Raw genomic sequence first — 14,647 nt, 5'->3', positions numbered from 1 at the left:
CAACCATGAACACCAAACATTTTGCTCACCTGTCCAGCGCATTGTCACTTGGTCATACATTGCCGATTACAAATGATTCAATTCTAATAGAAAAGAACAACGTGCTATTGTGAGTGCAATCTCTGCTTACATATACACATACAGAACTATAAACTTGTGGCGATGAGCCGTCTGTTCTTCAGTCTATTTACGAGCCCGTGCTCATTGACGACCGACCGATGCTGTCCGAACCCCCAATAAACCTAACCCGCTGGAATCCATGCAATGACTACCCAACGCTTTCCAGACAGCAACTGAATGATGATAAAAATGTGGTTGCGTTCGCGTCCGCCAGACCCTCCTCGCCAACTAACTTACTGCCCCCTGCGATCGCAGTATGCTGGAGGTTTGCCCTCGTCAGAGCCACCGGCCCAGCTGTACACTGTCAAAGTTGTCGTATATGCCATGGCGATGATACCGAAGATGCAAAGTACAATGTCGGATATCTTCCAAAGCTTGTTTCTCGCGACCGCCTTGTAGTGGAGCAGAGGCTGTTCACATGTTAGAATTCATGCCGATTGTACCAAATGCAGCTAGAGTTTAACTCACCGGGTAAATGTAGACAAGGGGGATGCAGGCAAAGTTGCCGACGAGTGCGACAAACTTGTCCAGATCGTCCGCACCTCCCCACGCGATGACTGCACATAGGATGACAAAGAAGAAGCGGTAGAGGTTCTTCTGCCACTTGATGTACGGGTTGTATTTCCCGCTCTTGGTGAATAGGGCATTTTCAGTGATTTTGATGGCGGGAAAAAGCTGCAACGGAATCGACAGCATGATGGCGATAGAATAGAGGAACTGGACGCTGTTGACCATTTTGTTGTCCTGGGGCATGTTGAGGAGGACCACAGTCTCTGTCTTGGATCCGTAGGCAGCGTAGGAGATCGCGCCCATGCCGATGAAGATAACCGAAATGATGATCATAACCGCCAACATAACGCGGGGGAACTTGCTGGGGTTCCTCATCGACTCCTGAATTGGAATAATGAGGCCAATTCCTTCGAAGGTGAAAATGGCGGTTCCTATAAACAAAGTCCAGTCTTGGCGGTTGAACATGATAATGTCGGCAATGCCATTGTTGCTCAATGTTAGGATGTCGTAGTACAACAAGTAAGCCAGGCCAAGCAAGATGAAGGCGTCCGCAATCAGGGCAGTGAAACTCAGCTTCTCAATATCTCGCAACAGAGAGAAAGGCAGGAAGACAAGCACCTGCAAGAGAATCAACCACTTGACAGCAATATTCGTTTTGCAGTCAGATACCGCTAGTATGACTGCCTGCAAATTTTCAGACGTAAAAACCATGTACGCAGCGACGAAGCCGATCTGACTTATAACGATGGAGGTCAGAATGGTACCTCTCATCCATTTGCCGTAGAGAATGCCGCCAAGATCACCGAAAGAACCCTCAACCTTGAGGCGAGTGGTGACCAAAAGAACGAAGCAGTAGTAACTCAGAGCAGCCACGCCTAGCAGGACGGCGTTGCTGAAGGCCATACCGCCGTTCAGATAGGCCCTAGGTAGGAACAAAACCCCAGTACCAACAAAGGACTTGAGCAGAAGCAACGCGGCGCTCATCGGGCTGTTCTTCCCGCTTCCGCCTCGCTGCTTCCGTCTCCTTCTATGACGCGACGGCGTCAAAAGCGCACTGTCCTCCATAGGTTCGCGATCATCCTCGCTGTACTCGTCGCTGTCGTACAGGTCATCATCCGCCCCCGAGAAGAAGTATTCGCCAGGCTTGAGTGCCTCATCATCTTCCTCCAACTCTTCACCGGCAAAGTGGCCATAGATGGTCAGAAATTCGAGGAAGCTGGATGTGAGCAACCGAGGCTGGGGGCTATCGCTAGCCTCGCCACGCTCACCACCGTCTCTGACGGTGGATGGGCTTCTCGCAGCCCGCCGGAGATAATTCCGACGGAAACCACCCGGGACCTTGATCGCGTTGATGTCAAGAGTGTCCGTCTCCGGGTCGGGACGGGAGACACTGAAGCTCTTGCTGCGCTGCATCTTGTTTCGGGCTTCTGCCTCTTCGGTCCACTTGTAAATGCCTCGCGTCACGTCTCCGCCTTGTAGCCGCAAACTCGAGAACTCGTCCTCGTTCAAACCGGTCTCGGTGTCGGTGTCGGCCGCCTGTTTGCCTTTGACACCATCGCGCATGCTAGACTCCTCGGAACCGGCATCCGTAGGCTGGACCAAATGCCTCTTGACGATCTCGGGGTCTTCGTAGGCGCCGGCACCGGCGTTCCGCGAGCGGGAGTCAAATGATCCATAGTTGGTCATGGGTGTGCTTGAGAGCTGAGCACCGGCGGTAGCAGGAGAGAGAGGCCTTGGAGGAGGGATGGGAGGAGTAGCAGAGCGCACTGGTGGTGTGCCGTGCCTCGGGGGAGATGCCCCAAAAGAGTTGGACAAGGCTGCGGCCAGGGCCGAGACGCCGGGACCTTGAACACTTGAAGGAGCGGCTCCAGCTAGCGGGGCGAGGCTGGCCGTCTCGCTGTTGTCGCCCATCCTGCTTGATGCCTGGCCGGTATACCGGCCTGCCTGCGGAGTGCCATACTGCTGGGAGGGTACTGGCGATGCCAGTCGAGCGGTGGCGTCTGCTCGGGGAAGAGAACCGAATTGTCGGGAGGGGGAGTCGGCTCTGGGGATGCTAAGCGGATCTCTCGAAGGAGAAGCCATGGCTCAGTTCGACAAAGCTATCCGGGAGCTATGAAATGCTGCTATGGGATATATCGAAGAGTACCCAATCACACCGTCGCAGGCTTCAATCTGGAGCAACAAGACACAACAAAGTTAGCGATGTGCCATGGGCAGCAAATGATGAGATGGAGAGAGGAAAGAAAACGCCAGTTAGACGATGGGTAAAGAGGTGGATTCGGTTCAAGTACGAGGAGGAATTTACCTGGGCGCAGTTGCAAGATAGTTGACGAGATCAATTGAAGTGCACGGCTCGGAGGATGTGCGTTCGAAGCTGTTGTTACTGGGAACCCGTGATAAGGACGCCTTCCCATGCGGGTCGGGTGACCTAATCTGGCAGGTCTGGAGGGTCTGTGGCTCACACTGATAGCGTCGGCTGGGTACCTTATGTTACCTTGGGTACCACAGTACCTGCCTCTTGGTGGTGCTGCGAGGGCTCTTGTGGCTGCTCGCAGGCGGAAGAGGTGTGCTGTGTTGCCGAAACCCGCCGAGCTACCATAGGAGCTCTCGGGCTGTTCAACCCGCGGCGCCAGGGCGCTGTCCCTGTGCACCAGGGCCCAGAACCCAGATCTTCATACCGGCACGCCGCGGCTGCCTTGTCGCTCTCGTGCTACGGAGCATTTGCAAGCATCTGCCACCAAGACACACATCACTAAAGCGAGGGATCTATTGCTTCCCGGATCCAGCACGGCAACAGACGAGAATGTTGCTGGACAGACGTCCGCTCTACGGTCGGACATGTTCTGAGAGTCCTCAAACGCTTCAAGATGGATATGGTTCCTCCTGCTACTCCAAACCCGACTGAGCATTTCTTGTACTGCACGCCCGCCGCCAGCACACTGTCAAAAGCCTAACTCCCAGAGGATTGTAATCAGATGGCTTAGGTAAGGCACTGACAGCCAATGTACTACGACGTACTGTACCAAAAGTAAGCGAGAAAGTGCCATTGGCTGCATGCACCTTCCGCCTCACTTGCCTCTGATACTGCAGAGAGAGTGGGGGGGCTAGCATGCCTGCTGCAACCCCGCGACGAGTGCTCTTCAGCGGCTCTTGGCGAGCGCGCGCATGTAGCGGTACCGGGTGTGTTTTGTTCCCTTGTGCACCCTTCACCTCATTGAAACTACATCGAGTCATGAGCCGAAGACACTCGAGGGTCGCACGCAAATGAGCCACGCATCCACGGTAACGGTGGCCAATCTCGTCGATCCCATTGAAATCTCCGGCTTGCCGCTGTCATGCGCCTGAGTCAACCGACTGGTCCCCTTTCTATTTGGGGGAGCAACCCAATCAGTGATGCCCGCCATTAGCTGAAATGGTGGATGAGCTATCGACACTGCCGCCGGCCTGTGATTAATTCCTCACCGTGGTAATTACGAAGCCATCGGACAAACCAGACGGGCTTTGCCATCCAAACCACGTCTTGGTTCTGTGGGCTCCTTAGAGCCGGATTACATGGCGCGCATCCAGCACCGCCCACCGCCACCATCCATCCATCGGTGTAGCGTACCTAATGACTGGCTACCGGTCCGATGTGTCCTCTGCTGCCAGATGACGTCGCTGCGGCCTCCTCTGTTGGACTCATCGTCTGCATCCCGCTCCGTCTTGCTACGTCTTTTGCGCTTGGTGTGTGAGTGGATCGCCAAAAAGCACGGTGCGACAGGCTGGAGCGCATCGCATTTGCCAATCGGCACGCGGGGTATTGGAGAAGCTTGCATTGGATCGGCCGAGATATCCCTTGCCTGCGGAACGGTAAACCCTGAAAACGAGACGGCAAGAAGAGACGCGAGACATGCGCCGAGCCAGTTGGATGCCTGTGCGGCCCGCCGTTCTAGCTAGGGAACCCTCTTACTGGTTGCCATGATCAACCGTCGCCAGCCATCGTTCAACCATTCTTTGGACGCACTGGGACTTGGTCAATCACCCAAGGCTGACAATGCACATTGGCGTGATTATGAGCGGGGATTTATACCAAGTCGCTCCCTCCTACTGATTATGATACGTTTCCATCTTATTACTCAAACCCAAAGATCCTGAGTCTTTGCTGTTCGACCAAGGAAAGAGAGCGTGGAGGTGGCATTCTCCCTTATCGGGACGGGTTTTGGATTGCTTCACCGATTAACGGCCCCCTTTTTTCACCAACTGCTTGCGCCATGGGCGGCGACAGACGAACGAGCCTCTCCAGCGTGGAGCAGGCCAACAAGAACCCCAAGTTGGGTGCTGTTTCGGGCGTTTACATACCCGTCTGCCTCAACATCTTCAGCATTCTCATGTTCCTTCGTTTCGGGTGGATCATCGGCCAAATTGGACTCCTGGGCATGCTTGGTTCGTCGGCTAATGACACAGACGTTCTCCATCATTTCGGCGCACACTAACACAACTTTCAGGATTGCTGGTTACGGCCTACCTTGTGGACTTGTTGACGACGCTCTCACTCTCTGCTATAGCTTCCAATGGCGAGGTTAAGGGCGGAGGGGCCTACTATGTTATCTCGAGGTCTCTTGGCCCCGAGTTTGGCGGTTCTATTGGAGTGTTGTTCTATCTTGCGCAGGTTCTCAACACCGCTCTTAACGTGGTCGGTCTCATTGACTGTATCAAGTTGACTTCTGGAGACTCTTTCCCTCAGGGGTTCTGGGCCGCCTACTTCCTCCAAACCTTGGCTTTACTGCTCTGCGCCGGGTTGGGCTTGGCTGGGAGCGGCACATTTGTCAAGGCCAGTAATGCACTGCTTGCCATACTCGCACTTGCCATCATCAGTATCCCGATATCTGCTGCCTTCAAGTCACCCTTTCGGGATGATGACCTTGGTGTGCGCTTCACTGGCTTTAGCATCGAGACATTGGTGGACAACTTTGCTCCGCATACAAGAAGCGAATCGTACAAAGGGTTCGAGACGTTTCGAGAGGCCTTCGCCATCTTGTTTCCTGCCACGTCAGGAATCTTCGCAGGTGCTTCGATGTCGGGAGATCTGCTGAATCCTAGTAAAGATATCCCGAAGGGGACTCTCTGGGCAATGATGACTACCTTCGTCGCGTACTTGGTTGTAATCTTCTCCATGGCTGCCACCACAACGCATGCCTCATTCCTCAACAACACCAACGTCATCTCGATCACCAGCCTGTCAATGCCACTTATACTTGCTGGAGAATGCGCAGTTACATTTTTTTCGGCCGTCATGGGACTGATAGGTGCAGCCAAGCTTATGCAGGCTTTGGCAAGGGACAAGCTGCTCCCCGGCCTGATGCCATTCTCTCGAGGGACAAAGATGGCAGATGAACCGGTCCAAGCCATTATTCTGACCTATGCCCTTGCCCAAGTTGCCATGCTTGCCAACCTGAACCAGATCGCGACTCTCATCTCCATGGGTTACCAGGTAGGTGATCTTGTAGTTCTCCAGCTTGGCCTATTTGAGCTGACAGGAAGCAGATGACCTTTTTTGTCATGAACCTGGCTTGTTTCCTACTCAAGATAGGGTCGGCGCCGAATTTCAGGCCTGCGTTCAAGTTCTTCAGCTGGGAAACGGCTTTCGCCGGCAGCGTCATGTCTGCGGCGGCTATGTTCTTCATCGACCAAACCTACGCGGCTACTGCGGTTTGCCTGCTCGTCTCCCTCTTCTCCTTGATACACTACCTCAGTCCGCCGAAACGATGGGGGGATGTTTCGCAAAACCTGATATATCATCAGGTGAGGAAGTACCTCCTGCGGCTACGGCCCGAGCATATCAAATTCTGGAGACCGCAGATTATCCTGCTTATCAACAACCCTAGGCGACAAACCCGGCTGATCCAGTTCTGCAACTCCGTGAAAAAAGGGGGTTTATACATACTCGGCCATGTCATTGTGACGGATGATTTCAACAGCGGTGTACATGAAGCGAGGCTCCAACAGGCGGCTTGGACCAAGTACATTTCGGAATTCTCCCGGATCAAGGCATTTGTGCAGTTGACAATGTCTCCGACCATCAACTGGGGTATCCGAAATCTTATTCTATCAGCAGGACTTGGCGGCATGCGGCCAAACATCGCCGTCATGGGGTTTTACAACCTAGATGACCTCAGAAACTCACAGCCGTCGGTACAGGTCCCTAATGCTCCGAGCTTGGCCACTTCAAACACTCGACCACCACCAAAGGCCAGAGAGAGGCCCACACGCAGAAGGCGGGGGGATACGTCGGCGCGCCTAATGGATGGTTTCCTCCCTACTGACGTGATAAAGACCGAAGGCATGATGAGTGTGACCAGCTACATGACCATGCTGGAAGACCTTGCTCTCAGGTATAAGCTCAACGTAGCGATCGGGAAAGGCTTCGAAAATTTGGAAACACCGCGAAATGACAAGACCAATATCAAAAGACACATTGATCTCTGGCCAATACAGATGTCAGCAGAGGTTTTGTCGGATGGGAAAAGCGTTTTGACCACCAACTTTGACACATGTAGGGCAACTTGTTAGCTTCATTGGATTTTTGCTAACAATCTTACAGATACGTTGATTCTCCAGCTTGGTTATATTCTCCACAGCGTCCCTACTTGGCACAAAGTTTATGACATCCGCGTCATGGTATTTGTGGAGTACGAAAGCGAGGTTGAAGAAGAAAGAGCGCGGGTCAAGGCTCTGCTAGACAAGTTGAGAATCGAGGCCGATGTCATAGTCTTCTGGCTTGCCTCAGGGCAGTTGAACACATACGAGCTGATCGTCAACGGGCAATCCAACGACATCGAGTCCCAGATCATGGTGCACGACGTTCTGAAAGACGAGGACTGGTGGGATGATCTTCAGAGATTCCGGGGTCGTTCCCCGAACCTGGACTCGATCGAGGAACTCACTTCGTTCACGAACATGATCGAGTCGACAGCGGGTCGGCCTGGGGTGTTTAACCCGCATGTGCCACTGGATGATATTGAAAGCGGACGTCGGCCGAGCATGGTCCATTTCGGGGAAATTCCCAAACGGCCAACTGCGTCGAAGCTTTCCCGCCTTGGCGTCAGCGTTGGCATTCACACGTCTCACCTGGGAGATGAGGTTTTTGAAGACGGGTCCAACTCGGATGATGACCTGAGCGATAACGAGCAGCAGCCATCCTCTCTCGATTCTGATTCCGAGTTCTACAACGAAGGCAGTGAATACAGCGACGATGAAGTGCCTGGAGTCGAGGCCCCCAGGCGGCCATTATTATTCGGACGGGGGCGCGGGCGAAGCCAGAGCGACGACTTGCTCGCCTCTCCAACTACCAAGCGGGGACGTGGCGTGTCCAGTAAATCAAATAAGAGCGCTGCACCAGCCACATCCTATGGTACGATGGTGTCACAAGCTCGAACTGAAGGACAGTCGGGCTCAAGCCACGTGGGACTCGTCCAGGACGTGTCGGCGCCTCCTACTCCGCTTGAACGACCTGCTTTGGATCGCAACATTACTACCCGCTCCCTGGGCGGGGTTCGATCAGCCGGGAATACATACCCTGACCTAACCTCAGGAAGTGTTTCTGGTTACGCAACTCCCGCAAGACCGACTCTTTCTCGTCAATCATCTGCTGTGCGATTCTCGAGTCGACCACTGCCAGAGACGAGAGTTGACGTCGAAGGACCCTCTGGGCCGACAATCATGTTCGCAGACACCACAGAAGAAGAAACACCGCGGGCGGAGCGCCCGGCGTTCTCAAGGCAGTCCTCGACAGGACGGTTCTCTAACCGCCCCGTGCCCGAGATGAGATTGACAGCGGCCGAGGAGTTCGAGCCAACCAGTTCGTTTGCGGAACCTTCTTACAGGTCACGGAACGCTTCCGTGACATCGAATACCGACACTGGGTACGCCCACATGAACATGGCGGAGCTTATGGAACGCTATAGATTAGACTCTCGGCCAAATGGAGGGGATGGGTCGCCCTACTCAACGCAGGGGATCGCACTCTCGTTTAACGATTTGCCGTCCCGGGCTCAGCATATCATTCTCAATGAACTTATGCGGCAGAACAGCAAGGACACGGCTGTATTGTTTACCACGTTGCCAGTGCCCACTGAGGGAACTTGCCAGGATGAGTTGGCAAGCGTGCAATACCTATCGGATGTCGAAGTCCTATGCCATGAGCTCCCCCCGGTTCTCTTGACTCTGAGTAATAACATGACTGTCACGGTTGGGCTGTAGTTGTGGTGGGGGGAATGTCTCAAAACCTGCGAGGGATAACATGATAAGATCAACACTACGCGGGGGTTGTTCTTGCTATGGCGTTTAATTTTTTTTTTCGAGTGTCGGGTTAGGTCGGGGATCATCATCTGGACAAAGGAATGCGGTCGTAAACACTGCTGGGGTCGCCACATTCCCCAGTGTCTCTGGCCGAAATGAGAAGCTATTCGCTAAACATTCTTTGTCTGGCTGCATACGGACCATGATGGCTTTCGCCCGTAGCCTTTACAAAGAGTTTCCCTCGACGGTGCATACGCTGCTCGAACCTTCGCCATCCGGGTCTTTGCTCTGCCAGGAGCTTTTCAAGCATTCGAAGCCATGGACATTAAACATGCGGTCCCGTCGGCGCTGCCCTCGTCGTGGACGATCCTACAAGCAGTTAACATGAAGGACCACGGAAGGAAGTCGTCCTGGACCAATCTATCGCCATACCTGCGAGGGCTCAAAATCAAGAATCTTATACCGGCTCCAAAATCGCCCAAGTCGTTGTCACCAGAGTCGCCTAGAACGCTGCCAGAGGATTCGACATTCCAGATTGTCCATACGCCGGACAGACCAGACCGACCCATCTCAAAGACAGCCATCCCGAGCGACGAGCAGTGCATGGAATTCTTGATGGCACTTCAAAGACAGGAGGAACATAAGAGAGGAGGTGTGAAGACCGGCCTCAAGATATGGCCATACCCAGAGGAGGAGGAGGAGGTAGAGGACCGCAGATATCTTCGAAGTGTGAGGGTCGAAAGCGTGCACTTTGAAGAGGCACGGCTTGCTAGGACCAACTCTTCTGGCCCTGCCAGGGTTGTGGACGTCCACAGAAGCTCAACCAAGTCTACGACGGCCACGCAGCGGTCGGATTGCACCTCAATATCTAGCGATAGCGAGGATGACGATTTATATGACGTGGTCGATGAGGTGCCCAAAATAACGGTTCGCATCTCTCCCCTTTCCCCACCGCCTACTCTGCCTCGCCATCAGTCGCCGTTGGAGCTACACACTCTAAGAGCAGACACTTCTCGCTGGTCCGATGACAGTCTCGAGTCTCGTTTCTCGGCTAGGGACATCGATTCTCCTTGTCCTCAGAGAGGAAGCCCTCACTCGCCAGTGGAAGCATCGTCTCCTACGGTCTTTGATGACGATGACGCGGCTGGCCCTTCTACGCCTCCTCCCATGACACCGGCGACAGATCGACCAGTAACGCCATTTACAGACCCTCGCCTCAGCACCACGGCTGATCCATTTACTCCTCCGCCATCCAACCACATCGCTCACCATATGAGTATAAGTCCGGAGCCAGCCCCGAGGAAATACTCGTGGCGTTCGTCCAAGGATACGATTCTCAACACTGGAGCCCCAATATCGAGGTTCCAGTCTTGGCTGCCAGAGCCACAATCGAAGGAGGTTGAGGCACAACAGTCCGAGCCCGAGGTCTATGGCGACTGGGCAGATTACTACTTTGAAGACGACAATTTTTGGAAAGGAAAGGGCCCAATTTATGACGAAGAAGGGGACGAGACAAGGGTAGAAGAAGATGATGCCGATGCCGATGATGAGCGAAACGAAGACGAAATTGACGAAGTTGACGAGGAGCATGATCAGGTGGATCTGCCTTTAGCTGGCGATGGAAAGTTTTATTTGAGGTACGAAAGATTCGTCCGGGATTACAAAGACAACGTTATGAACGCCAAAGTCATGGGGGTGTAGTGTAGCCCCTGTTCCGGACAAGAGGTTTTATTTGTCGTTCTAAGGAGTTTTGGGGGCGGTATGATATCCCAGCGCCTTTGGTTGGGGCTCGAGACCGTGTGGATTACATTGTGTCTCGAGGTTCGGTTTGCGATTACCCATTCCAAATTTTTTTTTCTTCCCTTTCTTCTCACTTCAATATTGGCGGGGTCTCCATTCTCTTAGCCTCGAACGATGTTGCGTCTACTATTTTCTCTCTTATGACCTTGTTTGGGATGTTTACACAACGCTCCTGAGCCCCCTTGGTACGAAACCAAAAGCAACCTGGTTTAGGTCGAAGTATAATTGACAGGCAGACCTAACTTCGGCTACGTCTTGGAGGACATGATGATTTTATGTAACACATCTTGCTCTATACTCCATAATCTGACGCCTAAAATTCGATGAATGCCCATCACTTAAATCCGCATCCCAAGCACAACCGAGAACGTAGTCCTTCCCCCCTCCCGGCGTCAACAAAGCGACAACTCTCTATAAAGCAGACACGCCAAAAAGTTGACTCATATACTATTTCTTCTTCTTCTTCTTTGGGGACACGGAGGTCATATCCTCAGGCTTGTCCTTGTCCTTCCAGTCGGGCGGGCCGTCGATCCCGGGGCGGCACGCAATCAGGGACATGTCGCGCCAGTTGCCCGATTCGCCGCAAATCTTCGAGACCTTGCCGGACTTGATCATCTTTTCGCAGGCGTGCCAGCGCTCGAGGGCGGTGCGGCAGGTGAGGTTTTCCGGCGCCTCGCAGCAGCGCATGCGGGTGAGGCGCGAGTTGATGGGCACAACGCCGCCGGCCGAGGCGTGGGGGGCGAGGATCGCCAGGGCGGCGGCGAAGAGGAGGAGACCAGGGATGCGGACCCTCATTTTTCCTTTATTTGTTTTTCCTGGGCCGGTCTTGTTTCCTCTCGACGGTAGGATGTGAGTTCGTTTGGTTTGTTTGCAGAGTTGGCGGTAAATGTTTTGCGGTAGCGTGTTCTCCGGGTGGCTTGTCCTCGTGTTGTCGGTTTGTATTTAACTGATGGTATGCTTCCTTGCAGCACTGAATGAAGATCTATTCAAACCCGCAATAATGAAGAAACGAGACGAGACGAGAAGAGGCATTGGTAAATCCGCAATGGCATTATATATATCAGCGAGTTGAATCGGATTCGGGTCTCCTACTAAAGTTTTCGAGGGTCTGGCACATCGCGTCTTCAACCATGGTTAAGAACGAGTGTTTCGACTACTAGAGTTGTCCCAGAGCGAGATAGAACTGTGGTAAGCTGGCTTGTGGCGCCTAATGGCCGCAAATTTATATGTCTATTCTACACAAGCGCAACCTTGCATCATTCCCTCGGTGAAAAAGGTCGGTAATGTCTTCATATTGATCATGATCGTTGATTGAGTCGTTTGTATTTTGGTAGAGGCCTATTAAAGTGAAAGATGTCAAATATAAAAGAGATGATAATTATTTCAGATCCATAACATCGATTACACATCGATCATTATTTATCAACAAAAATATAAACTGTTCGTCGTATACCAATGGATATAGTTCGTAGCTGGGAAGACCAATTTTCTGTTTGTTCCATAGAGACTTTGTTGAGATACATCTGATTCGGTGGCCCAAGCTTCCATCCCAGCTCGAAAAAAGCTTCGACTTTTGATCCCCCTTCCAACTCGTCCATCAACTTTTTACTCCCGTCCACACAAGCATAAGCGTGTAGATGCCTCGCCTACCCCCTTCTCTTTTCCGCCGCGCTTATGCCATCTCCCCGCACGTCGCCGCCCTCCTGCCAGCATGCCGCGACATACCCTCCGCCGTGACAGAGCTCCGCTGGATCAGGTCGCACATTGCTAGCGTGCCGGCGTTGGGGCAGAGTATAGAAGCCCGCCTCGCCCGCCTCTGCGCAAAACGTGGGCGCGGCGTGCCGCTGCAGTACGTCCTCGGGTCGCAGCCTTTTGGCGCGCTAGACATAAAATGCCGGCCCGGCGTGCTTGCCCCACGCGCCGAAACGGAAGCATACGCACTGCACCTGGCCGAGATGCTCGGGTCTGGGCGTCTGCCCGGGCCTCGGGGCAAAGATGTGCGAATCGTGGACTTCTGCACGGGCACCGGGTGCATTGCACTTGCTCTGTACGAGGGCCTGGTACGGTGGGCGGAGAGGCTGAGTGTCACGGGTGTGGATGTCTCCCCAACAGCCGTCAACCTCTCGCGGGAGAACCTGCGCCGTAACGTTGGCACCGGGGTATTGCTCCCTCCAACGGCGGAGAAGAATATCGTCTTCCGGCAAGCAGACCTATTTGACGATGCGATTCTTCAGACCCTACACTCGTGTGACGTCCTAGTATCCAACCCGCCATACATCTCGCGAAAGGTGTGGACATATGGTCGCGGCCAGATGGGCTACTCAGTACGAAAGTACGAGCCGAGACTGGCACTGGTACCGGAGGATACGGTCCCGACATACGATGGATGTGATCATGCAGATGTATTCTATGCTAAACTGCTGGACATTGCAGGCGTGCTGCGCCCAAGGGTCTTGCTGTTTGAGGTCGGAGACCAAGAGCAAGCTCTCAGAGTTGTGAGGCTTGTCAGGCGACATGAATACACCAAGGAAGCATCATGCAAGATATGGAGGGATTGGCCGGATTTGACGCCGGATGACGGTGAAGCCCAAGCGCTGGAAGTTGATGGGAAGGAGGCGGTAGTCAAGGGCAGCGGGAATGTACGATCAGTGTTTGTTCGTCTCTGAGACCAAGTACGATGAGCAATGATACCCAGATGTAATTAATACCCTATATCCAATAGCAGGGACAAACCGACTTCAGCATACAAGATAGGAGCCGGCCAATCCAATTGCTGCCAATAATACCATTCTCCTTAAGGGAAGCAAAAATATGTTTGCTAGTTATTACTAGCAAAATGCAAAAGATTTGACTGCCCAGAGGCGGATTCGAACCGCCGTCAACACGGATCGCTGTATAGAAGAACCACAACGTATCATCCTAACCAACTAGACGATCTGGGCCAGCTGTTTTTGTTGAAGAGACTGGCGGGGTAAGGGTCTAAGAAGCTCAGAGCGGGGAACCACTTGGTTGAATAGAAGGAAGTGGGGGCTTCTCTTATCCCGTACTCTGGCGTCATCTTCTTCAGAAGGTTTACAGCGGTCTCTCAGGGCCTAACCCGCCTATCAATTCGGTTTCCAGAGACACAATACATCCTCACAGTAAATTCGACCCGTCGGCCATCAGAAACGCAAGATTATGCAACCAGTTGTGATGAGTTACTCTCATAAGTCATCAATGGGTGTTTCGTTTTTTGTCATTCTGATCACTTAGAAACACGATGTCTTTCCTCCCCACTCATCGGCCAGACCCTGTGACCCTGAAAAACAAAAGTCAGACACTTGCAGTCCCATATGGCGCAACCTTGGCACATTCCAACCGTATTTGCTACGCACAATCATCTGAACGCCATGGGACGCGCATACTTGCAATTTGTTACATGGGTAACTAGCTTGGAGCCTGGGCCCAGAAGCCCGGATCATCCCTGGCATGAAGGGTCCCTTGCAAGCCACGCAATTGCTTCGCGTTCATCGGACGGCGTATGCGGCTTGCGGCTTGCCGTGCTTCCCTTGACTGCCGTGGAATGGGAGGACATCAGGTAACGATCTCTGACCGGACTACCTGCGATGTCATTTAACCGAGGTCGCGCTATTGAGCTTTGTTGATGTGGGCTTGAAATTATACGTTCTTGGATACTGTTTTGTCGGTGCATACATACCTAAGAAGCAGCCATTGCATTCATGCAGTCTTAACGTCTCTCGTATCTGAGAAATCGCGGGCACCTTGGCAATAAAGTACTAGCCACCAAGTGAATAACCTAAACCCCTTTCATTTTTATATCTTATTTCAGAAGGCATAGCCTGTTAGGGGGCGAAAAACCACAAGCTGTTCGAATCGGAAATACGTAGGCAAAGGCGCTCATCAGATGCCAGCCTCAAAGATCAAGATTTCGGCCATCTCA

General features: G+C 53.0%; 5 protein-coding genes across 5 annotated transcripts; 3 read left to right on the top strand and 2 right to left on the bottom strand.

Moving 5' to 3' along the window:
• Positions 1–353: 353 nt before the first annotated feature.
• Positions 354–2,712, bottom strand: EsH8_III_000681 (amino acid transporter; the record flags this gene model as incomplete). The annotated part of the gene is made up of 2 exons (XM_083262406.1): positions 354–530; positions 589–2,712. The coding sequence occupies 2 exons, from the start codon at positions 2,710–2,712 to the stop codon at positions 354–356; spliced, it is 2,301 nt and encodes a 766-aa protein (XP_083122893.1).
• Positions 2,713–4,880: 2,168 nt separating this feature from the next.
• EsH8_III_000680 (amino acid permease-domain-containing protein) lies at positions 4,881–8,868 on the top strand (the record flags this gene model as incomplete). The annotated part of the gene is made up of 4 exons (XM_083262405.1): positions 4,881–5,052; positions 5,115–6,100; positions 6,154–7,162; positions 7,211–8,868. The coding sequence occupies 4 exons, from the start codon at positions 4,881–4,883 to the stop codon at positions 8,866–8,868; spliced, it is 3,825 nt and encodes a 1,274-aa protein (XP_083122892.1).
• Positions 8,869–9,225: 357 nt separating this feature from the next.
• EsH8_III_000679 (uncharacterized protein) lies at positions 9,226–10,608 on the top strand (the record flags this gene model as incomplete). The annotated part of the gene is made up of 1 exon (XM_083262404.1): positions 9,226–10,608. The coding sequence occupies one exon, from the start codon at positions 9,226–9,228 to the stop codon at positions 10,606–10,608; it is 1,383 nt and encodes a 460-aa protein (XP_083122891.1).
• Positions 10,609–11,154: 546 nt separating this feature from the next.
• On the bottom strand, positions 11,155–11,502 carry EsH8_III_000678 (uncharacterized protein; the record flags this gene model as incomplete). The annotated part of the gene is made up of 1 exon (XM_083262403.1): positions 11,155–11,502. The coding sequence occupies one exon, from the start codon at positions 11,500–11,502 to the stop codon at positions 11,155–11,157; it is 348 nt and encodes a 115-aa protein (XP_083122890.1).
• Positions 11,503–12,344: 842 nt separating this feature from the next.
• On the top strand, positions 12,345–13,373 carry EsH8_III_000677 (S-adenosylmethionine-dependent methyltransferase; the record flags this gene model as incomplete). Its single annotated transcript, XM_083262402.1, has 1 exon — positions 12,345–13,373. One exon carries the CDS (start codon positions 12,345–12,347, stop codon positions 13,371–13,373), a length of 1,029 nt encoding a protein of 342 aa, XP_083122889.1.
• Between the last annotated feature and the right edge of the window lie 1,274 nt (positions 13,374–14,647).

The sequence above is a fragment of the Colletotrichum jinshuiense genome, chromosome 3, assembly GCF_051148585.1.
Source record: "Colletotrichum jinshuiense chromosome 3, complete sequence".
Lineage (NCBI taxonomy): Eukaryota > Fungi > Ascomycota > Sordariomycetes > Glomerellales > Glomerellaceae > Colletotrichum > Colletotrichum jinshuiense.
This window is presented reverse-complemented; position numbering and strand designations above follow the sequence as displayed.